The sequence below is a fragment of the Quercus lobata genome, chromosome 2 (assembly GCF_001633185.2).
Source record: "Quercus lobata isolate SW786 chromosome 2, ValleyOak3.0 Primary Assembly, whole genome shotgun sequence".
NCBI lineage: Eukaryota > Viridiplantae > Streptophyta > Magnoliopsida > Fagales > Fagaceae > Quercus > Quercus lobata.
Genome location: NC_044905.1, coordinates 26,641,970 through 26,665,188, shown reverse-complemented (window position 1 = coordinate 26,665,188; position 23,219 = coordinate 26,641,970). Strand labels below are relative to the sequence as shown.

Below are 23,219 nucleotides of genomic sequence, written 5' to 3'. Positions count from 1 at the left end.
TTGCCACTTATGATTTATTGTAAAAATATTGTAGACATATCATTTTTTTTTTTTTTGGTTGAGAATCAAGTACTTGGGGTTCTATAAGAGAAAATCTTCAGAACTCCCTTGTTTAATAATATTACCGCTTTCTGCTTCTAAAAAAAAAAAAAAAAAAAAAAACCTTGGTGCAACCACTATTTTTAAGCTTAACTTTTAGTACAAGTTTTAGATATATGTTCGGATTTAAAATAGATTCTCTCAACCCAAATTTTATTTTAATATTAATTTTAAGTGGATCGAGTCTTATAGCTTAATTGACACCTCTCTATGCATAAAGTACATTTTTTTTTGGGTTGAGAATCAAGTACTTGGGGTTCTATAAGAGAAAATCTTCAGAACTACATGATTAACAACATACGGTAACTATTAAAAAAAAAGGTTAGAGTGCACTGAATGACTAAAATAAATGAAATGATACGATGAAGTATATGATTAGATTTGATATGACATGATATAAAGAAATGTTACATTCATAATATTTTTACAATACTTTCATAATAAATTTTAAGTGAGAAGTTGTTACGGACTCTGACTAATGTTGGATTCAAATTAAAAAACCATAATAACTTGCTATCTAAGTGTCTAGATTCAAATTAAAAAACCATAATAACTTGCTACCTAAGCGTCGTGAATGCAGTACATTTCTCTACTGTGATATATTGATATTAATTTTTTGCTGAATATGATATTGATATTAATTATGAGATCCTTTTTATGCATATGCATTATTATGAGATTCTAAACAGAAAAAACCTTTAGATGATACAATTTGACATGACATAAAATAGAAAAATAACACTTCTAAAATATTTTCATAACATTTTCACAGTAAATATTAGCCTCATGCACATAGCACACTTCTTTACTGTAATGTTGATATGAATTTGAAAATGTGAATGAATGCTTTTATTGATTTGAATTTGAATATGTGACAGAAAGAGGAATGTTGGAAGTTTTGGAGGAGTTAATAGATAGTGGAGTGACAAGTGGTGATTTGGGTTTGCAACAGAACATGTGAGTGTCTAGCATGGCCACACCATATCGATATGGCAGTAAATAGATTAGAGATACAACAACGCATGGTCACCACCAAAACCATGGATTTGTTGTTGTAGAGGTTGAGAGAGGGATCGTTCGATCGATCTGGTAACGGATGGCATCTTCTTCATCAACAACGGGAGTTAGGTCATGGAGGACGGCGTTTCTGACCCTCAGAGACGAAACCCTAACAAGTCATAGTCCTCACGCCAGAGGAGGCGCCTCCTCTTCCTCCATTCACCAACTCCTTCATCATCTCATCTTCTCCCATTCTCAATCTTTCATCTCCGCCGCTCCCCAACTTCCTCCTCACGAGGTTCTCTCTCTCTCTCTCTCTCTCTCTCTCTCTCTGTTATTGTTTTCTAAATTTGCTCAAAAATTCACATCTATGAATTTGAATATAATGATGATTTGATTAGGTTACCTCCGACCTCTTGTTTCTGCTGGAATTGGTTAATGCTCACGCCCCACCCGATGATATCACTGATACCTTTACTCTTACTTCACACTTGGTACGTACCTATGATTTTCTTGTCTCCTTTTATTATTATTTAATTCTCATTCTCTGTTCCTCGTTCTTGTTTTACCGAATATATTATATTTTCTTTCACAGATTCATGATGTCTGTCTTCGTGTTTCCTTTGACCTTAATCCATCTTCTTGGACTCTCATCCTTGACTCATTTACAAAGATGCTCCAATATCTCATTCACACTAATGCTGCTTCAGTTGCTTCCATCATCGAATGCCTCCACACCATTAAGTTTGTTTACTCTCCTTTTTTTTATCTCCCCCCAAATTCCTTTTTTTATGCATATGCATTATGAAATGCTACTTTTCTACCATTATACAACAAGTTTGGCATCGCATCATTATCAATTCATGACTTCTGTTCATTGTTTTTTGCTGTTCATACTTCATACCAGTCCATACTCCAGAGAATATGTATTCCAACATCTAACAATTATGTTCTAACTTCAACTTTTCGTGCCTCAGACGTCTTACTAGTCTATATCATAGAAAATGTTCACCATCTGAAGATACCCAGCTGGTGAAATTCCTTCTCAGTGTCATTTCGCGCTCTCATACGGAATTACTTTGCTCGTCTAATTCTATCAAAAACCAAAGACGTGCTGCTGACAAAGGAAAGAAAATGCCCAGATACAGCAGTTTGTGGGAAGTCCAGACTCTTGCTTTCACTATGCTTGGTGATACTGTCTCAAGCGATGGATCATCCATTCCAGTTGATATTTGGAAATTGATTATTGAGGTGGGCAGTGATCATATTAGCTTTTCCTTTCTTTGGTAATATCTACGCATATAGATTCTAAGGACTGTCTATTTTGAATAGGTTTTTAGGAAAGTGATGGATTTCCTGGCATCTAAGAGCTTGCTCGTGGGAGACACTGTTATGTCCAGGTATACCTCCTCCTCATAACTGAATCCCAAGAAAGACTAACAGAAAAAGCTCCCTAATGTTAATTGCTCTAATCTATGCATTTTTTTTTAAAAGTTCTTATCGTCCTCATGGATGGGTGGGTGGTACTTCTGCCCTGCAGGTTTTATGCATCTCTCTTGCATTGTCTGCATTTGGTACTCAAGGATCCTAAAGGTTCCCTTTCTGACCATGTAAGTAACATCTGTGTTTTGGGACTTTAGGTCATGTGATGAATTTGTTCCTGCAGTTTTTGTTTTTACAATCTCTTCCTTTGTGATATATTTTCCAGTTGACAGGTTTTGTAGCGGCACTACGAATGTTCTTTACTTATGGCCTTGAAAGTAGAACACAAATTACATATCCAGCTCCTGGTAACCAGGAGAAGGAGCTCCGTATAATGAGTAAGTCAAGCTTTGATGAACCTAAAAAAGTAGAGCATAGTCCATATCGGCCTCCACACTTGCGCAAAAAGGACACTTCATATATGAGGCAGAAGAAATCTCAAAATTCTCAAAGTTCTTCAGATCATGAATCTTCTACAGTTGATTTCACATCATCAGATTCAGATTACAGTGACAGTGATGGATCAGTTAAAGAAAGTGAGACTGTTTGGCACTCTAAGGTTAGAGTAGCTGCCATTGTTTGTATTCAGGTCAGTTCACAAATTCTTAATTCTCCTCATGATGCTTGAGTCATTCAAGGTGTCCTTTTTTTTTTTTCCGTCATTAAATCAAATGGCAATAGTAGCCTACAAAAATCAATGGAATCCTCCCCTTATTCTTCTGGTTGAACCCACCTCCAAACCTCCCCCCTCTTGGAGGGAAGGGATTGTACTTGGGACCACACGTGTTAATATGAACTTGTGAAGGTCACTTAGGTGATCATTGCACTTGGGGTGGCACGTGTGGGTTATTTTCTCAGATGCTAGATTTTGCTATAAATATATAGTCTTTTTGAGATAATGCCTAAAATGAGGACCTATTCAGGTCAACCTTCCTAAGACCCCTGATTGTAAACAGCACGTGTCAGTTCTCTTTATCAGTTTAGCACTTTTTGGTTTATTTGTATATGATGCTTGATTTTGAGATGTCCCATGTGTGTATTTGTTGCCTTTGGTACTTTTAGTTAATTACTACCTATCACAAAAGAGAGTTATGCTGTGCATGTTAGCTTAGCCCTCTCTGTAGATTTTTTATCACTACCTTTGGTGAAAACCATTTTGGCTATTATTGACAATGACAACTTTTACTGTTGGCGGGAAGGATCTCTGTCAAGTTGATTCCAAATCATTTACAACCCAATGGACTCTGCTTTTGCCGACCAGTGATGTACTGCAACTTAGGTGAAACTTTCATTGTTCTTTGTTCCTTTCTTGTTAAATTATTTCGATTGTCCCATCCCCAAATTTGTTAACCTTCCACTTCATTGTGACTTGCTTATATACAGGAAGTTTGAAGCGACTTTAATGACATGTTTGCTATATGATCCTTATTTAAAGGTATTGGTTCTTTTGTTTATATGTAATCACTTCTGTTTTTTGGTTATTTAATTAAAATCTAAGCGTCCAATATTAAATAAGTTTATTTGTAATCTGTGAGATACGATGCATATATTTCCTCTTTCTTGTTTGTTGCAGTTTTGATGCATCTTTTATCTATCATATTATGATTTTCCTTATTGGTTTCCCTGGCTAACACATTAAGCTGTTCTGTGCTGCCTAGGCTCGGATTGCTTCAGCCTCAGCTCTGGCAGTCATGTTGGATGGGCCTTCTACCATTTTTCTGCAGGTAGCAGAATACAAAGAATCTTCCAAATATGGATCTTTTATGGCACTTTCAAGTTCCCTCGGACAGATACTAATGCAACTACATGCAGGTATTTAAATACATTGTTGCACTTCTCATTTAGGCTGGTGCAAATTGTGCCTTCATTTTGGTGCTTTTTTTCAATGCATGAGGTTATTTATATACTGTTTACATGCTTGCATTTTACATTTTTTACAAATCCATTTTGTGTAGGGATTCTGTACTTAATCCAGCGCGAAACTCATAGTAGATTGCTGGCATCCTTATTCAAGATTCTCATGCTTTTAGTATCATCCACACCGTATGAATCTTCTTCTTAGTGATCTCATAATGCTGTACTATTTGTTACTGTTTTTCATGTTGTCCCTATTGTGCTTAACTAATTTGCAAAACCTCATACATGCAAAACATTTGTCACTTGTACCTGTCAGAATTCAGTTCCAAAACATGCCATACGTGGTTCAAATTGTCACCTTCTTGTTAGACTGGGATAACCTCGTTGATCATGGGTTTATGTCTATAAGTCCAATTCATCTACTCTGGCCTTAAATTATCCATATGTCTGTATACACATCTATAGTATTTAACTATCTTATACAATGATAGAATATATGATGTTATGATATAGTAAAGCTTGCTTTCTGATATGATGGTTAAATGGATATCAACCTGCAAAATTTTTTCTCAACTTATGCAATGCCAAACTTCTGATCTATGGCAGTTGGTAATGAATCTGAAGACTCTGAACCATTAATAATGTAGCTTTGTTTTTAGCTAAGGATTAGGATTTTCTACCTAGACCTAGTTGATTAATTATAGGCAAAAATGCAAAACTGACCTTCTAACTTTCACATTTTTTCATTTTAGTCCTCTAACTTTCAAATTTGTCAATTCAGTCCTTTGACTTTTAATTTTTGTCAATGTAGGATTTTGTTAGAACTCAGTTAGGGGCTGCCATTAATTGAGCCAAAACGACGTTGTTTTGGCTTTTTTTTTTTTTTTTTTTAATAATAAATTTCGGAATTTAAAGAAAAAAATCTGTATAAAAAAAAAAAACCGATTCAGAACTCCATCACCGAACTCCAGTGATAGTGCATAATATTAGGAAAAAAAAAAAAAAAAAAGACAGATCAATATTTCTTTTAAACAAAAGCACTTATACCAGAAGAAAGCCTTAAACGTTTTTAATTTTCCAACCCACAATATAAATCCTTAAATACTCCAATAGAAACCCATCTATTCATTTGAATCGTTCATCTGGGTTTTTGACGTTGCTCTCTCTGTCTTGCAAAGATCGACCATTCTCTCTTGCACAGATCAGCCCCCCTCTCTTGCATGGAGGACAATGGTGGGCAATGGTTTGGGTTTTTGACATTGCTCTCTCTGTCTTGCAAAGATCGGTGGATATGGCCACCGTTGCATGATATCGTTCATCTGGGTTTGCCAACATTTGACCGAGTTCCTTCTCCTCCCACCATAAATTCATATGGGTTTGCCTTAGTTTCTTGATTTTAATGTTTTTTGCATTTTGGTTTTGATTTCTTTCTGGGTTTTGTGCTAGATTTTTCTCTAATCTGTTTTGAGTTCAGGGGAAGTTTCTTTTCTTTTTCTTTTTTCTTTTTTTTAGATTTTTCTTTTTTTTTAATTCTGAATTAAAAAAAAAAATGCAAAACGGCGTCGTTTAAGGAGTTCTAACGGCAGCCACTAACTGAGTTATAACGGAGTCCTGCATTGACAAAAATTGAAAGTTAGAGGACTGAATTGACAAAACTGAATGTTAGAGGACTGAAATGAAAAAATGTGAAAGTTAGAGGGTCAATTTTCCATTTTTGCCTTAATTATATGATAAATGAGCCTAACAATGAACTAAACATATGATGTTATGGGTCTTTTTTGAATGGTGAATGAGCATACTTTGAATGTTTTCATCGTTGTGAGAAAATGTTCCTACTTACAATATTGTTGTTTGTATTCATGATAATTCTTCAGATATTCAAGAATGCCTGGAGAGTTGTTGCCAACAGTTATTACATCTCTTCAGACTAGGATCAATGAAGGGTTTTCATTCAAAAGTGATCAGACTGGCCTTCTGGTTAGTTTCCTCATGTGTTATATTGAAATATTTGTAACTCTCACTTACTGACCTCTCATCATATTTCTACCTCCTTTAACAGGCTGCTGCTGTTAGTTGCTTGACTGCAGCGCTGTCTACTTCACCTTCCTTACAAGTCAGAGAAATGCTTTTAGAAGAGATATCTACAGGTTAAATTCCACACCACCTCCCCCCCCCCCCCCCAAAAAAAAAAAAAAACACTTTCTCCTTTTTGTGTATGTGTAGGTAAATTAAATTTTTTTGAAAACCAACACTAGTTACAAACACCTAGAAGAACTCTTTGAATACCTCATAGATTCAAAAGGAAGTATGAGGTTGAAAAAACAGCCACATCAACCTTGGCAACCCAATAGCCTTAGGCCCGAAGCACGCTATCTCCTTATTCAACAAAGCATTTCTTAAGAGACATAACACTTGAACAGAGCTTCCATGAAGTAAGAAACACAGAATTCTAGACAGTACTACTTAAAGCCAAAATCTAGCCATTTTTAAGTTTCTGTTGTCTGTAGCAGACAATATAGTTTAGTGGATGAAACTAGTCGTGGAGTCAACACAAGTTGGAAACATGGAGGAATGCTGTAGAATCTAAAGAACTCACAAAGATGAAACATCTCTGTAACTGTGGCTTGATGGTCACAGAGAATAATAACTTTTTTTTTTTTTTTTTTGATAAATAAAGGAGATTTTATTTAATAACTTAATAATGAGTCACCTGAGTATACAGGAAATATACAGCCGGGGACCAACATAATTGAATACATAAATTACAAGCACCCATCAAATCATAGACCGAAGAAATAGAATGACTTCCTATGATAGACATCCAGTCCGATTGAGTTATAAAGAAGAAAAGTTTTAAACCAGCTATATTCCTTTCAGAATCTTCAAAACACTGGTTGTTTCTCTCCCGCCAAATGCACCATATCAAACAATGAGGGACAACCATCTGAAAGGATCAATTTGGGCATTTCTCAAATTTCAAGGGTTTTTGATTTCAAATTAGAAGATCAGGGGTGTTTTTGGTACTGGATATTTCTTAAGTCAAATAGAAAGTTTTGCAAGAATGTTATAAGACTAGCCATGTTATATGGCACTGGATGCTAGTTTATTAAGAAACATGTTCATAAAATGAGCGGATTTGAAATGATAATGTTAAAGTGATTAGTGGATATCCAAGGAAAGATAGGATATCGACATAGGAAAAGTTAATGAATTTGTTTACGTGTGGTTGTAGTGGGTGTAGAGTTAGAAGAATTTGTGGATCTAGGGTTTAGAATTGTTGAAGAAAGGATTATGGGGTTGTGTTTGGAATTAACAGGTAACTTGATAAGTTATTTGATGGCTATTTGGTAGAAGAAAGTAAGTAGGGTTTTAAAGTTTTGATGGGTAAAAGAAAGGCTTGGTTTGAGGTTGTAAGCAAGAAGGAAAGAGGTTTTTATAGTGTACAGGTGCTGTATGAACAGTATCTGTGTAGTGTGAACAGTATCACAAGAAAGAGTAGAAGAAAATAGAGAAGAGAAAGGGAGTAAAGAACACACAAGTCCAACATGCCTCAATGCTCAAAACACTCATTAATTTATTAATCAACTCCATTTCTTTTTTAATGTATAAAGCGCAAATATGTATATATAATGACTCTCTTGTATTAGTAGTATTTTTACTCTTGTATTAGTAGTAAACTAAAAATATAATAAAAAACTAACTTGAACTCGAAGAAAATAAACTCTAAGTTGTGATCTCCTAGAAAATTCTAGACTCAATTAAACTACCAAAATGCATTTGATTTGTAGGAATGGTTGAATTGCAAATTTGTCTCTGACTACAAAATTGACCATAACTAATAAAATAAAAACCCAAATAAAAAATTGTTTAACCCTAAAAGACTCATACCTAGGCCTTTAAAACCATACAAATTTTACTTCGATTGAATTTCACATGGACCCCATAAAATAATATGATTCTTGAATGGGTCAATTTGCAAAGCAATAGCAATTTAATCTTCCATGGCCGCATTGATGAAGGAGAGTCATTTGAAATGGTTTGGTCATGTGCAAAGGAGAGTGGTTAATGCACTAGTGGGAAGATTGATTTGATTCAAGTTGAGGGAACAAAAAGAGGTAGAGAAGACCTAAAACAATACTAGAAAAAGTAGTAGAAAAGGCATGTTAATTAAGGGGGTGACAAAGAATATGATTTTGGATAGGATAGAATGGTAGAGAAGAATACAAGTGAACAATTCTAATTAACTTGTTCAGGATCCATAGATGACCCCATGGTTTTGGGACAAGGCTTTGCTGTTGGCGGTGGGTATTGTCATATGTATAGAAAACATAGAATTTTTGTCTTCCACCTTTTTGCTACTTGACCACTTTCTTGACTTTGATATGTGATATGTCTTATAATTTTCGTTTGCTCTCATCTTTAATGATTTTGCTTCACCCACGTTATTTGGTTGGGGGATGGAAAAGTGGGAGGATAAAAGAGATTTTAGTTTCTCTCATTTGTGTTTGGTTGGGGGTGAAAAAGTGGAGGGATGAAAAACTCATTTATTTGGTTGAGAAGAAAAATGGGAGGATAGAGAATGAGGTTTGTCTAAATTTACTCTTATGTCCGTATTTTATTATATGTAAGAAATACTTTTCTCATACTGGTTTTACTTATCAAAAAAAAAAAAACTTTTCTTTGTAATAATGCATGCTTCTTTGAATGTACCTCGCTTTAGAGGCGAAAAGCATTAGAGCCTTGGCACTTCGCACTTTGCTCTTAAATGCACTTTTACCAACACTACTTTAGAGTTGAGAACACACATTGAGAATCATGATTGGGAACTTTGTATACAAAACCAGAAATAAGCATAGAGTATCTCTTTCATTGATTAACTGCTATACAGCCTTATGAATGTATTTATGGTGTCGGACTAAGAAATACAGTATGTGTCAAGTATAGAGTATCTTTGGGAACTTGGATGCTTTGGCTCATGTTTTATGTTGTAAGGTTGGTTGTTTGCGCTTGTCTTACTTGGGAATGCCTCTTGGGGCTCATTACAAGGATGCTTCGATTTGGAACTCTATTTTAGAAAGGATGGAGAAAAAGCTTTCAGGTTGGAAGCGGTTATATTTATCAAAAGGGGGTAGGCTTACTTTATTGAAGAGCACTTTGTCGAGCCTTCCAACTTATTATCTTTCTTTGTTTACCATTCCACAACATGTAGCAGACAGATTAGAGAGGATTTAGAGGAACTTCCTTTGGGGGAGATCTAATGAAGTTTTTAAATATCTGCTTGTTGCTTGGGATAAGGTTGTTTGGCTGGTGGAGGCAAGTGGTTTGGGGATTTGGAAGATTGGGCTTTTTAACCAAGCTTTGCTTGGGAAGTGGCTATGGCGCTTTGGGAAGGAAGTTACCCATTTATGGCGTCAGGTTATTGCCACCAAATATGGGGAGGGTAGTGGAGGTTGGTGCACTAGAGTTGTCAGAGGGACACATGGCGGTGGGTTGTGGAAGAGTATTAGAAAAGATGCAAATAGTTTCTTTAGTCATGTGGTTTATGTAGCGGGAGAGGGAACTCGCATTCGGTTCTAGCACAACCCTTGGAGCGGTCTTATTTCTTTGAAAGAGTTATATCCGGAACTGTTTGTTTGTGTTGTGGTTCAAGAAGCTTTGATTTCTGATATGATTTTATATGCACCAAATGGGGGAAGTAGGAGTTGGAACTTACTTTTCTGTCGTGAATTTAATGACTGGGAAACGAGGAGATTTTACTCTTTTTTTTTAGCATGTTTAAGCTAGAATACCAAGGGGGGAGCGTGATGATGTTATGATTTGGCAGTTGAATCGTAGTGGTATTTTTGATGTATGCTCCTTTAATAATTCTTTATTAAAAGCCCCTTTTGTTTCTTTCCCTTGGCAGAGCATTTGGTGTATTAAGGTACTTGAAAGGGTATCTTTCTTTTTATGGACTGCTGCTAGGGATGGGATTCTTGTCGTAGATAACCTTGTTAAGAAGAACTTGCCTCTTGTTAATTGGTGTTGTCTTTGTCGGTGTGATGAGGAAACTATGGATCACCTTTTACTCCATTGTAAGTTTGTTCATGCTGTGTGGAGTGAGGTTTTCCTTATGTTTGGGGTTCAGTGGGTGATGCTGGATACAGTTGTCTCTCTTCTTTTTGCTTGGAGGAATTGGTTGGGGAATTATTCTTCAAAGGTTTGGAATATGGTATCGGCGTGTCTTATTTGGTTAGTATGGAAGGAACGCAACGCCCCAACTTTTGAGGACATTGAGAGACCTATTGAACTGTTGAAGACATCGCTAGCTAGGACTTTGTTTGAGTGGTCCCGTATTTGGGGCCTCATGCATTGTATTTCCTTGTCTGATTTCCTTATTTCTGTTAGATCTGCTATTTGATTTGTTTGTATTCTTTCTTTGCCGTGTGTTTACAATCGTAAACACATTGCATTTTTGTTATCAATAAAAATTTTATTACCTACCAAACAAAAAATCTCTCTCCTTGCAACCGCCTTTGTCTTTAGGCTGGATGTTTATATGCATAATCAACTTATTATTAAGGTTGGAAATTTCATTGCTATTTTCTTTTTTGGTTACCTGGGAAATTCTTTTGATGCCTCTTTCCAGGTTTCCTTGAGGCTGAAAAGAAGTCAGGTGTTCTTTTTGCAATATTTCAATACTCAGAACAACTAACCAGCCCAAATATATGCTTTGAGGCTCTCCAGGTAATTTCATAAGAAAGCTAGTATTTTTTTTTATAATTTGTGTTGATTGATTTCCCATTATCAATACTGGGGTTAATAGTTCTTGTCTGGTCATCCTCTGTTCTTGCCATTTTCTCCTTGTCTTTTCTGAAGTCGGGTGACTGGGGGGTATGTGGTAATTGTCATGGGTCTGTTGAAAAATGTTATCTGGGATGCATATGGTTTAACTCAGTCTGCTCATTAAAGCTAAGGTTTTGTCTTACACAGCTATTAAATGAGAGAAAATCATAAAGCTTTTTTCTTTTTATTGGTAAGTTACACACACCCATTGGGTCTTGAACCCATGACTCACCCTCCATCCAATTATTATGGGAGGAGGAAGTGTTAGTTGTGCTATTGCTCATTGGCCTAAGGGGCACAGATATTATTATAAAATGTAATCTTTATGGGACTATTTGAAACCCAAACTTAAGTAGGCTGCTTACAACAGTAACATCCTATTATATGAACTCAACACTTAGATTTGTGCTCATACCTGTGTCCTTGGTACTTAGATAAAATGAGTTTTACTCACAGCTTTTGTCAAGACACTGGCTAGTGGTTGCTCAATGTTTTAATTAGTTGTGAAAATTATGCTAGAATTTAGAAAAAGGATGGTCGAAGATCTTAAAGATGTTACTTAAATTTTTGCTTTTGTTGGAAATAAATTGTTTTGGAATTTGACATTCATCGTATATTATTGGTCACAGGCACTTAGAGCTGTGTCACACAATTACCCAAACATTATGTTTGCATGTTGGGAACGAGTTTCCACCATTGTTTATGGCTTCTTCATGGTAGCAACTCCTGAAGTAGCTGCAAGGCCATGGAAGGGAAACGCTGGAGACATTGTTGGGGTTATTGGGGAAAAAGTGCTTACGGCTGCGGTCAAGGTAGGGCGTCTTTGCATGTCTATTCCCTTCCCACCCCACCCCCCCCCCGGGTGTCAAAAAAAAAAAAAAAAGGAAAAAAAGGCAGATTGTGCTTTTTTTAGTCCCAAGCATTCCCTCCTGTATGATTTCTACTGATAGTATCATATTGTTACTTCTGCTCAAATCTAACATGTCCTTCAATAATGTGTGTACTGATCCATATGGTTTATTTTTTTTGGTTCACTTCCTTAGCACCTCTTTTGATGGTCTCTTTATTATGAGATTAACGTATTTATCAGATCTTGGCCTGTGAAGGACTCTCACATGCTTCTGGAGAGTTCTGTTTTATGTTTTATCATGATGCTTAAACCTTATTAATCTAGGAATTTTGGTTGGTTGAATGCAAAATTCATAGTATTTGAAGTTAAGAGGATATCAGAAGATGTACAATAGAGCCTCCAGTTCTACATGCTCATTTTTACCATGATAGAGATGCAGTTGTCATATTTCCACCTCTTTATAGAACTTCTCTTCTGGATGATGTGCGGTGTGCCTCAAATGTGTTTCTCACTTTTTGTGACTGGAATGCCTTCTTCCTGTTCTTCTTACTTTCAGGTTTTGGATGAATGTCTTCGTGCAATATCTGGATTTAAAGGAACTGAGGATCTTTTTGATGATAGAGTTACCCCGTTTACATCTGACTGCATAAGGATGAAGAAAGTATCATCGGCCCCATCTTATGAACTAAATGGCACAGAAGCTACCAAAAATGAATCTGAAGCGTGTCAGACAGGCACTGAGCAGTGGTGTGAGGCAATTGATAAGCATATGCCTCTAACTTTATGGCATACTTCTGCAATGGTTGGTTAGGATTTTGATTTTGATTTTTTTGAACAATTAAGTTTCATTAGTATACTTGGTCCTGATGAAAATTTTAGAATTTCATATTGCTTGCTTTAATTTTTTTCGTTAGATCTAGATGATATGTGTGCTGTATTCTGCCATTATCTGCATAGACAGAAATAATATCTCTGCTGTATTCTGTCATATTATCTGCATAGACATTATGGCATTTTTATAAGCAATCTTGTCTTAATGAGGATAGTAAAAGTTTATACACACCTTAGAGCATTCACATTGGACTAGCAAAATTTTAGCCAAATTTAACTCAAAAAGCCACTTTGCTATTTCAACTAACACTTGACTCCCTATTTTTTTTTTATTAACTACTTTATTTAAATATTATTGATCTTTTCTATTTTTATTCACAAATAAATTGTTTGGTCAAGATCAGCCACCATTCCATTCAGAAGATTGGACACTCCATGGCCATGATCAGCCACCCACTGGCCAGGATTGGCCATCTCACAGCCAAATCAGCCACTCAATGGCCAATTAGCTAAGAAGCACAGACACGTGTATGACACGGCGACATGACAATTTTTGAAAAAATAAGACATGGGTACGGCGGGACACGTCTATTAGATAATTATTAAATATATTTATATTTATATTTATATTTTCCATATATTATCAAGCATTTGTTTTTCATATAATGTTTTATATATATATATATATATATATATCAAATTAAGAGTAATAATGGGTAATAAAGCAAATCCATGACTATTAAAGGATGTTTAGAAATTAGAATATAAACCAAGAATAAAGATAGTTATAGTATTAATTTTCAAATGCATTATTACTATTTAGAGCATGAATGCTCTCTTTGTTTTGTTAAAGGGTATTCGATTCCTCTTGTTATTGTGTCCTACCAGTGTCGTGCAAAAGTGTCCCAGTCGTGTCAAGTGTCCGACATGGTTGCAGCACGCCAAAATGAAGTGTCCTTGCTTCCTAGTCACTGTGTGCCCAACATTAGCCACCGCATGCCTGAGAGAGAGAGAGAGAGAGAGAGAGTTGGAGAGAGAACCATTGAAAAATATATACATTTATTTTTCTGAGCTACAGTGCTAGTTAGTTTGGACCATGCATTGTAACTTGATGATATGGAGAGAGAACCATTGAAAAATATATACATTTATTTTTCTGAGCTACAGTGCTAGTTAGTTTGGACCATGCACTGTAACTTGATGATATTAATGCTTTTTTTTTGGAGGGGGGGGGGTGGGTTGGTTAGCAAAATTTTAGCTGGAAGATGGATAATCCATTTGCTAAAGCTTTTTTATTATAGTAAGCTATATGTCTGGATTAAGACATTCAGATCCATTGATTTAAGGGAAAAAAATTCAGGGTCTTTGGGTTTTAAGGGCTTAAAGAAAATGTATCCTTATTATTATTATTTCGGCTGTTTTTTCTTGAATGTGAAACACTTTCAAATATGTGCTCAAATACGTGCTCAAATACATCAATTGTTTAATATTATTTGGAATAAGTAGTTAGATATGATATTGATGGATACTAAGATGTTAAGAGAATGGCATATATGGTAAGCTGGTGAATATTCAGTACTGCATGTCACTTGTGCTGAGTCTTTTTGTGAACCAAATACTTTTAACCTCTGAAAGAAAAAGGCCGTATATGACTTAATTTTTTTTTTTTTTTGATAGGTATGACTTAAATTTAAGTTCTCATCTCTAGGTTTCAGCAGAGTGAAAAGTTAATTTGAAACATTTTTTTAAATTTTTTTTTATAATTAGTTTCTTTTAGCTTTATTGTTATTATTATTTACATCCTTCAGCATTGTGGTGGAGAGATGTGAAATGTAATCTTTTTCCTTTTAAATTTATTATCATTACTTAAAATTTTGGTTTAAACCACTAAAATTATAAATCAGTTATAGAGTTGGACAATGGATCTATGCAAGCCACAGCTATTATAATGTATTGGTGGATTTATAGTTAACACTTCTGAAAATGTCTCTCCAATCCAGATGAACAATGGGTTTTGTTATTGTTTGAGAATGTAACAAAAGATTTTTAAGCAACACGCAAGGCAAAACAAGATATAAATATGGAGAGAAAAATGCCCAATGTTTTGAGGGGAAAGAGATGTGGACGACAAAAGTTTTTATTTTTGAAGACTTTATATGACTGGACTTAAACTTCTAACACTTTCTAGAGTTCCTGGATTCTTTGAGCTTCTAATAACATATATTTAGTTCTTTGTTTTTATTTTTGTTTGGGCTTTGCCTTTGTGTTTTTATTTTAATGGATTTTTGTTACTTATAACACACACACACACATATATATATATATCTAAATTTTCTTCCTTTTCCTCTGGAAGGTGAGAGCAGCATCAGTTACATGTTTTGCGGGTATAACATCTTCTGTTTTCTTTTCCCTCATGGAGGAGAAACAAGATTTCATTCTTTCTTCTTTAGTAAGTGGACTTGAACCTGTGTTTGTTATCTGTATTATGATGAATGGAATTGAATGCCTTGCTAATTAGGTTCTGGATTTAATTGCAAAATCTTTGTAGATTAAGGCTTCTGTAAATGATGAGATGCCTTCAGTTAGGTCTGCTGCTTGTCGAGCCATTGGTGTCATCTCATGTTTTCCTCAAGTTTCTCAGAGGTGATTCTGAAATATTGTTATATGGTCTATTAGAATTCCTATGATCTTTTATCTACTTGTTTTTATGCAAGAAAAATGGCTAGAGATTTTACTAAAAATGTAAACCATATAGTGCAGAGATCCTTGCCAAGTTTATCCCTGCTGTTGAGATTAACACTCGTGATCCCTTGGTCTCGGTATATTTTTTATTTGGGTTATTTTATTTTTTATATATATTTAAAACAAACATTTGATTTTTGTTGCTGAAGGAGGTAAACCTTATTTGAAAATACTTGTTTCAGGTAAGAATAACAGCCTCTTGGGCTTTGGCCAATATATGTGATTCAATCCGCCACTGTGTTGATGATTTTCAATCAAAACAATCTAAAGGTGGGGGTTGAAGTCACTAGAGTCGTATTATGAGTCAGGCTTTTTTTTTTTTTTTTGGGGAGAATCATTGCATTCAATATTTTAATTACTGTTTTATTATTATTTGTTGTTATAGACTCAGATGCGGACTCTTCATTAATTGGATTATTAATTGAGTGTGCTTTGCATCTTACAATGGATGGAGACAAGGTAATTGTTGTTGATTGGTTTGTTTTTTGCCCTTTGGTTGGGTGATATGGGGAGGCAGGAGGCACTCATCATTAAAGATATTCTCTAAACTTAGAATAGCACCTTGACCAATATGACCAACAATATAGAACCATTTTTGGAAGTCTCTCTCAGACTTTTTACCTCATACTTTTTATTCCAGACACTTGACCATCTTGTATGTAGATTTGTTTTATTATCTATGTGAGTAGTAGTATAATTGCTTTCTGATAATATATTGATGCAGAGCATCTGGCCTATATCACAAATACCACAAGCTAGATGAAGTATCAAACATTTTGATCCATTTTACATTTGCCCCTATCTGCTGCTTGCCTCACTTTTTTGTATGAAAATTACAGTCTCTCTTTAGTTGCTTAGTTTCCAGGTTTTACTCTCTTTTTTTTTTTGGGTTCAGCAGCAGATATGATCTATAAGCTGGAAAGAATTTGGTTATAGCTACCAAGCCTACTATACTTTTCTTTTTGTATTCTTTTTCATACTGTCTAATATGTATAATTGTTCATTGCTTTAGAAAGTCCTTTCTTTTTCATTACCATCAGATAAAATCAAATGCTGTGAGGGCTCTTGGGAATCTCTCAAGATTTGTTAAATATACATTTTTGTCTGGTGCTTGTGACAAACCAATGGACTATACTGGCCTATCTCAAAAGACCAGCAGCAATGAGGTATTTCCATCAAGTAGTTATATGAAAGGTAGCTACACGTCAAATTCTCTCCATCCAGCTTCTATGGGAGATCCGTGTCGGCTTGAGAGAATGGTCCAAGCTTTTATCTCTTGTGTCACGACTGGGAATGTTAAGGTATCGTATCCCCATTGTTATATTTGTGGAACCACGTTTCTAGTTGGACTTGGTTGAGAACTTGCATATCATTGTTTCTAATATCAAGTCTGTTGGGCACTGAGCGTGACATGTCTGTCTAGCAGGTCCAGTGGAATGTTTGTCATGCATTGAGCAACCTATTTCTAAATGAGACGTTAAGACTTCAAGACATGGATTGGTATGGTAATTATGCTTGCTTTTGTTGAGATGCCTATTTGTTTACATATGCATTTTCCTGATTTTGTGTTAACAAATTGTAGATGTGTGCTAATGCTAATAAGTAATTATAAGTTGATTAGAATGTAATAGTGAAGAAATTGAATAGACAGTGAAGATTTTATCTTTATACTGGCACTTCATGTACTTCATCTAGGTGTTTGCATATGGATATTAGTTTCAGGTTGTCTGTTTGTGCTATTTGTAGAACTCCATGTGCTCCTATAGAGTTGAATAAGGGGATAGAAACTTGCATGGTTGGGCATGTATAGAAAAGGCCATATGGATTCAAGTGCAATGAGGTCTGTTTTGGAGCTAGATGTGTTTCTGTATGCTAGTTTTTCTCTTCAGATTCATGAGCAGATAGTGCAAGTCTCCAGGGGGTTTTGTTACCCAAAATATCTTTTCACACTCTAAACCATTCCCATCTAATGGTAAATCAAATTTTTTTTCCCAGTTCATCTTTGCCTCTTGAACTCATGGTTATATTCGTCAGTTTTCTATTTTGAGAATGTGTTAGATGGATACCACCATTCAGAGTGGACATTACACCATTTTGCATAAAGCGAGGAAACAAAATATTTCACTTAGTACATGAAATACCTTGGCCTTTGGTAATACTAGTCCAAGATAGTTAATCGCATCCATTAGTTGGGTACCTTTTTCTTGGGGTAGTGACAATGATGTATGTCTCCTTGTTATTGTGTTATTTTTCCTCTCAATTTAGCTATGATACCAATAGACATCAATGAGAAAAGGGATAAAAGTGGCAGAAGTTGTCTTAATCTTTGTCTGTGGTTGTCATCTCCTTCTCCTTCTTCTCTTCATATTTTACTGTTTAAATCAGCCTCTGTTGAAAATACATAATTTTCCATTTGTCCCTCTTTTCCCCTTTCTTGCCTTGAATTAACACTGTCATATTTTTATTGTTCATGTATGCTGTGGCGAGTTGTAAATTTTTTAATGATAATATTTAGTTACAGTTCTTGTCATCCACCTTGTAAGCATGTCATAAACGTTTCCTTTGAGTATTAAAGTGCATTGTAATATGATGTAATTATGCATACCCAATAATTTGGCAGGGCTCCATCTGTTTTTAGTATTCTTCTACTGTTGTTGCGCAATTCTTCCAACTTTAAGATCAGGATACAAGCTGCTGCTGCTTTGGCTGTGCCAGCATCAATATATGGTGTGTATTAGGCTTGATTCCTTTCTCCATTTTTATGATTGAAATGTGATTGTAGTTGTTGTAGTAACTCAACAATTCCATTTACTTATCAGCATAAGCCAAAGCTAGGATATATATTGCATCGTGGTCATCTTCTTTTTAACCCCATGATTGTTTCATTTCCTGCTTTCTGGGACCTTCTTGTACTGTTCAATTTGAGGTTTCCTGCCCTGTTCTAAAATAAGTAATTGGATGAGAAGGTAACTTAGTCTTCTCCCCATTTGTTTAATGCAGATTATGGGAAATCCTTCCCAGATGTCATCCAAGGCCTGGAGAATATAGTAGAGAATCTAGGATCAGATCAGATTTCAGAGCCATCAAGTTTCAAATATAGGGTTGCACTTGAGAAGCAGGTCTAGCTCCTAGATCTTTTGCATTTGAGCACTCGTATGGATTGATATTATATGGGATTATCCCGATTTGCCTGTAGTTGTCAGATTCAGATGAGATAATAAAATTTAATATATTATATAATTTGAAGTAATGGGGACAATGTATGACAAATATTATATGGGTGCTGAAATATATTATATTGAATTGATGAGGTGAATTCATTTCTGTGGGTGCTTCCTATTATATACCCCTGGTGTATTAGGGTTGTGCCTCTCTGTCGCTTTGGTGAATTCATGTAACCAATCCGTAGCAGTTTGGATGAATTGGGAGTGTGTAAATAGTGACATATAAGTTTCCAACATATTATGACAAATGATGTGTGTTATAGTTATGTAAAGTTATTTATTTTAATTATCTGAAAAGAATGCTTATTTTGAAGTTGATAGAAGAAATACATATTGTTTCACATTTTTATTATATGAAAATTATGATCTTATTTACTAGAGATCAAACATGAATAATTTTTTGCGATTGTATTATCTCAGTTGCTTGGGATCTGAAAGTTTATTATTATTAGAACTTATATCTACTTAATGAAAATTCAAAATTTTTTCATGTTAAACACCATGCTGCTTGTATGTGCAGATAATCTGCATCAAATTGTTAGTACTACTGTCACAGTTCATGCTTGCAAAGTATCATGAACACCCCCCTACACTTCAAATCACCAATTCCTGACTACATTTGACCATGCGGGGGGGGCGTACCACTATGTTTGGGAGTTTATAAGAGATTGGAACATAATGAAATTGGTAGATTATACAAGAACGGAATGGACTATGGCATATTGTATCCATTGTGTCTGGGAATTTATAAAAGAAGGAATGAAAGGGAAAGTAATACTATACCATTTACTTATCAAAAAAAAGAAAAAGAAAAAAGTAATATTATTCCATTTACCTTTTATTGTCTTTTCTCATGATAGTGGTAGAATCAATATTTCTTCTTTATTTCATAAAAGGAATGAGTGTTCCTCTCATTTTTGGGATGAATGCTTATGAGTGAATGGGATGGAATTAACATCCCTGCCTAGTTATTCAATTTCTTACCACAAAACTCCCAAACATGGGATTAGATGGAATATTGTGTAAAAATCATTTTCAATTTATTCCATTCCATTATTTTCTCCCCTCTCAAATGAGCTTTATGATTCAAAATATAAATTGTGACATTCTCCTCTTTCGGTATAGATATTTACTGAATTATTGAGAGCTGTTATGTTTTGTAAGCCTATTTCCTTTAATTTCTCTCTCTCTCTCTCTCTCTCTGTTATAAAATTTAATTTATTCTTTTTGCCTCTTACAGCTAACCTCAACCATGTTGCATGTTCTTAGCCTTGCTTCAAGCACTGATCATGAACCTCTGAAAGATTTTCTTGTGAAAGTAAGTACTTCCATGTGTGTAAATACTAGTCAATATGCTGTCAAAATTTATTTTAAATTATGTCAGTTCTTTTTTTTTTTCTTTTTTTTTTTTTTGGGGGGGGGGGGGTTCACACGTGTCCTTTTTCTTGCTAAGAAATATTTTCTGCAATGGTTAATTTAATGCATTGAGTATGCTGTCTGTGAGTGTGGATAGGTTTCACAATAATGGTTTGGCTGACAAGCAGCCCAAGTAGCACCAACGCTTAAAGATGAAGCTTTGACTAAGACATGCTTCAAGCATTAATACTCCCTCTGCCATATATTGTTGTTCCTATTTAGTAGATCCAACTTTTTAAGGGAATATCATCAAATGCGAATATCATTAAATGCACTATCTTTCAAATGAAAAGGTAGAGGTTTCCAAAACTACCAGTTTTAATGTCAACTCAAATAAAAAGGAATATTGAATATTTGGTGTGGAAGTCATTCTCTAGAAGACTAGTTCCATGATTAGTATGCTTGCTTGCTTGATCAGAATGCATCGGTCCATTCAGTCACGGAGAGTCAGGAAGGTGGGGAAGGCCAGATCTGGAATGTGAGATTTCACAGAGGTTTTCATGATTGGAAGCTGGAGTCAGCTGGTTCTTTCTTGGACCTTCTATACTCCAATAATCCTAGGAGGGAGGGGGTGACAAGATGATCTGGGAATTGAAAGGGAGTGGTGTTTTTATTGTTTGCTCCTATTATGAGGTTCTTCGTGGTGCATCGGTTAACTCTTTCCCATGGTGTGTTAAGGCCTCAAGAGGGTCTCTTTTTTTGTTTGGATTGCAATTGCCGAAAACTCTTACTTATGGTAATTTAATCAAGCAGGGATTTACCTTAGTTGGGTGGTGTTGAATGTGCTGGTGTAGTGGAGAGATTTTAGATCATTTGTTAATTCACTTTGGTGTTGCCTATGACTTATGGAGTCAGATTTTTATGTCTTTGGGATTCAATGGGTCTTACCAAGGAGAGTGGTTGATCTTTTGTTTGGATGGAGGAATTGGTTTGGGAATACTCTTTGCCGATATGGAACATTGTACCACTATGTTTGATGTGGTAATTGTGGAAGGAGAGAAATAGTTGTACATTTGAGAATACAGACAGATCAAGGACTCAACTAGAATCATTTTTGATATGCACTCTATTTTATTGGTCTTGAGTTTGGGGAATTACAAATTGTAACACGCTAATAGATTTCACACATTCTCTTCTTTTTTTAGTATAATATTTTGTGATGTTTTTAGGTTACAGAGTGCTCAATCATAAGCATGCAGTAATCTATTTTTTTAATAAAATTATCTAACTTATCAAATAAATAAATAAAAGGTTAGTTGGTAAAATTATTAACATTATTATGTCCATTGACTTTTTGAAGAGTATCATGTTTTAGGACATCCTTAAATGGAATAAAGGACCAGCAATATAGGATAGGAGTACTTCTTTTACAAATTCATAAAGTTTGAATGGAAATCTGTAAATTCGGACACTTGTATGGCTCATGCACAGTAAAACGCTGGACCATTTTCAGATACAGATTTTGTTTCATTTCAGGCAGAGTGGTATATGTTTGTTTTTTTGGGAAGGGGGGGGGGGGGGGGGAGGGGATTAAAGGGAGGGAGTTGTATCAAATCATCAGAACTTTAGGTCTAATTAAAGCGTTGACTAAATGATATGTAATGATGTTTGAGAGAGGAAAATTAATGTGTTCATGCATGTATATACGTGGTGTTCTTCTGAACCTCCTAATTGCTTTGTCCATGCTCTGTTTTCAAGAATTTGCCATGTTGAAATGCCTGCATCTGGTTACTCTTATGGTGTCTGTCTGCAACATTAGTAATATAGTCTTTCCCATAATGTCTGTACCTTTAAGGGGGGTGATGTGGCAGATCGCTTTTTACTGATTTAGACTTTTATATGCCCATCATTTCTCATAGTGCTTGACAAATTTCTCTCTTTTTGGCTATTTAACTGCGTTCCATGTAGAAAGCTTCATTTCTTGAGGAGTGGTTTAAGGTGCTATGCTTGTCACTGGGAGAGACAAGTGATCAATCTGAATTTGAAAATATATATCTTGGGGACCAAAAGAAAGAGATGATATCCAAAGCACTACGGTCACTGATTGAAGTATTCAAAGGCAGGAAGCATCATTCAATGGTTCAGAAACTAGAGAAGTTGGACAGCAGCATATGGTAAATTTTTTTATTGTCCTTGTTGTACATTTGGTGGTTTACTTCTGCACTGCAAATCCCAGCCCCATGATTTTGTACCTTACAGAGCCCTGCTGTAAATGAAGAACACAGATCCTCTATAACATTCCTGATAATGGATGTGTTGGAAGGGTTAGAATGGGGTGTGTACAGGGCATCAGTTGCTACCCAGTTACCATGACAGTTAGCCACGAGCAGCTTGAAGATCGTATCACTAACAGGGAAGTTTGGTGGATGATTCTTTGTCCATGACTAGGGTACTGATTTGGTGGGAATTGAATGTGAATTAAATGGTAGGGTGGTACTGTTTCTAAATTATGGTCTGATATAGTGAATCCTGTACAGGGCATCAATTGATGAATTCAAATTAAAGGTTTATGTCAGCCATTTTCGTTCTCCAATATGATTATTCCTATTTACTCAAAAGTGTGAGGTGTCCGTCAGAAAGGTACATGAAGGGATGTCATTATCCCTCATTATGTGAAGCACCACGAAGAGTTTTCTTCCAAAATACCATATTTGTGCAAGCACAGGTCTTCACAATGTATACTACTAATGTTCTTGGTCTGTTTTGGCATCAATATAAGTAAAATATGTTAATGTACAAAAAGCAGATTGTAGACTAAAAACAAATGATAGTAGATTATGCCAGCAACTCTTCGCACTAATATGCAATATGAATGATGGTACTAAATTTAGGATTGTCTGTTCAATGCGGACAATCCACTACATGATGATCTATCATGTTGTTGACAGAGTGCT

General features: G+C 35.4%; 1 protein-coding gene across 8 annotated transcripts; it reads left to right on the top strand.

Moving 5' to 3' along the window:
• The first annotated feature begins 884 nt into the window (after positions 1-884).
• On the top strand, positions 885-22,881 carry LOC115975132 (HEAT repeat-containing protein 6). Of its 8 annotated transcripts, none has more exons than XR_004088085.1 (28): positions 885-1,396; positions 1,500-1,592; positions 1,694-1,842; positions 2,076-2,349; positions 2,431-2,498; positions 2,639-2,708; positions 2,807-3,169; positions 3,780-3,859; positions 3,964-4,015; positions 4,239-4,392; positions 4,536-4,623; positions 6,312-6,414; positions 6,497-6,584; positions 11,066-11,163; positions 11,892-12,074; positions 12,669-12,914; positions 15,297-15,392; positions 15,492-15,586; positions 15,699-15,762; positions 15,868-15,955; positions 16,071-16,144; positions 16,726-16,986; positions 17,109-17,185; positions 18,306-18,412; positions 18,686-18,804; positions 20,150-20,227; positions 20,744-20,993; positions 22,234-22,317. XR_004088085.1 is itself a non-coding variant. In XM_031095799.1 (28 exons), coding segments are annotated over exons 1-28 (3,576 nt in total). In that variant the 5' UTR covers positions 889-1,195; the 3' UTR covers positions 22,526-22,858. The 8 variants fall into 8 exon arrangements, 7 of the variants coding, with proteins under 7 accessions (XP_030951661.1, XP_030951662.1, XP_030951659.1 ...); XM_031095799.1 differs by lacking the exon at positions 20,744-20,993 and adding an exon at positions 22,525-22,858 and having other exon boundaries at positions 889-1,396; positions 22,234-22,439; XM_031095800.1 differs by lacking the exon at positions 20,744-20,993 and adding an exon at positions 22,525-22,858 and having other exon boundaries at positions 891-1,396; positions 17,112-17,185; positions 22,234-22,439.
• Positions 22,882-23,219: the final 338 nt, after the last annotated feature.

Excerpts from the sequence above, each read along its gene's own strand:
- LOC115975132 (XM_031095796.1), top strand. The coding sequence starts at position 1,196 with ATGGCATCTTCTTCATCAACAACGGGAGTTAGGTCATGGAGGACGGCG. Across the intron at positions 6,415-6,496 it reads GTGATCAGACTGGCCTTCTG|GCTGCTGCTGTTAGTTGCTT; the intron begins GTTAGTTTCCTC and ends CTCCTTTAACAG. Across the intron at positions 16,145-16,725 it reads TTACAATGGATGGAGACAAG|ATAAAATCAAATGCTGTGAG; the intron begins GTAATTGTTGTT and ends CATTACCATCAG.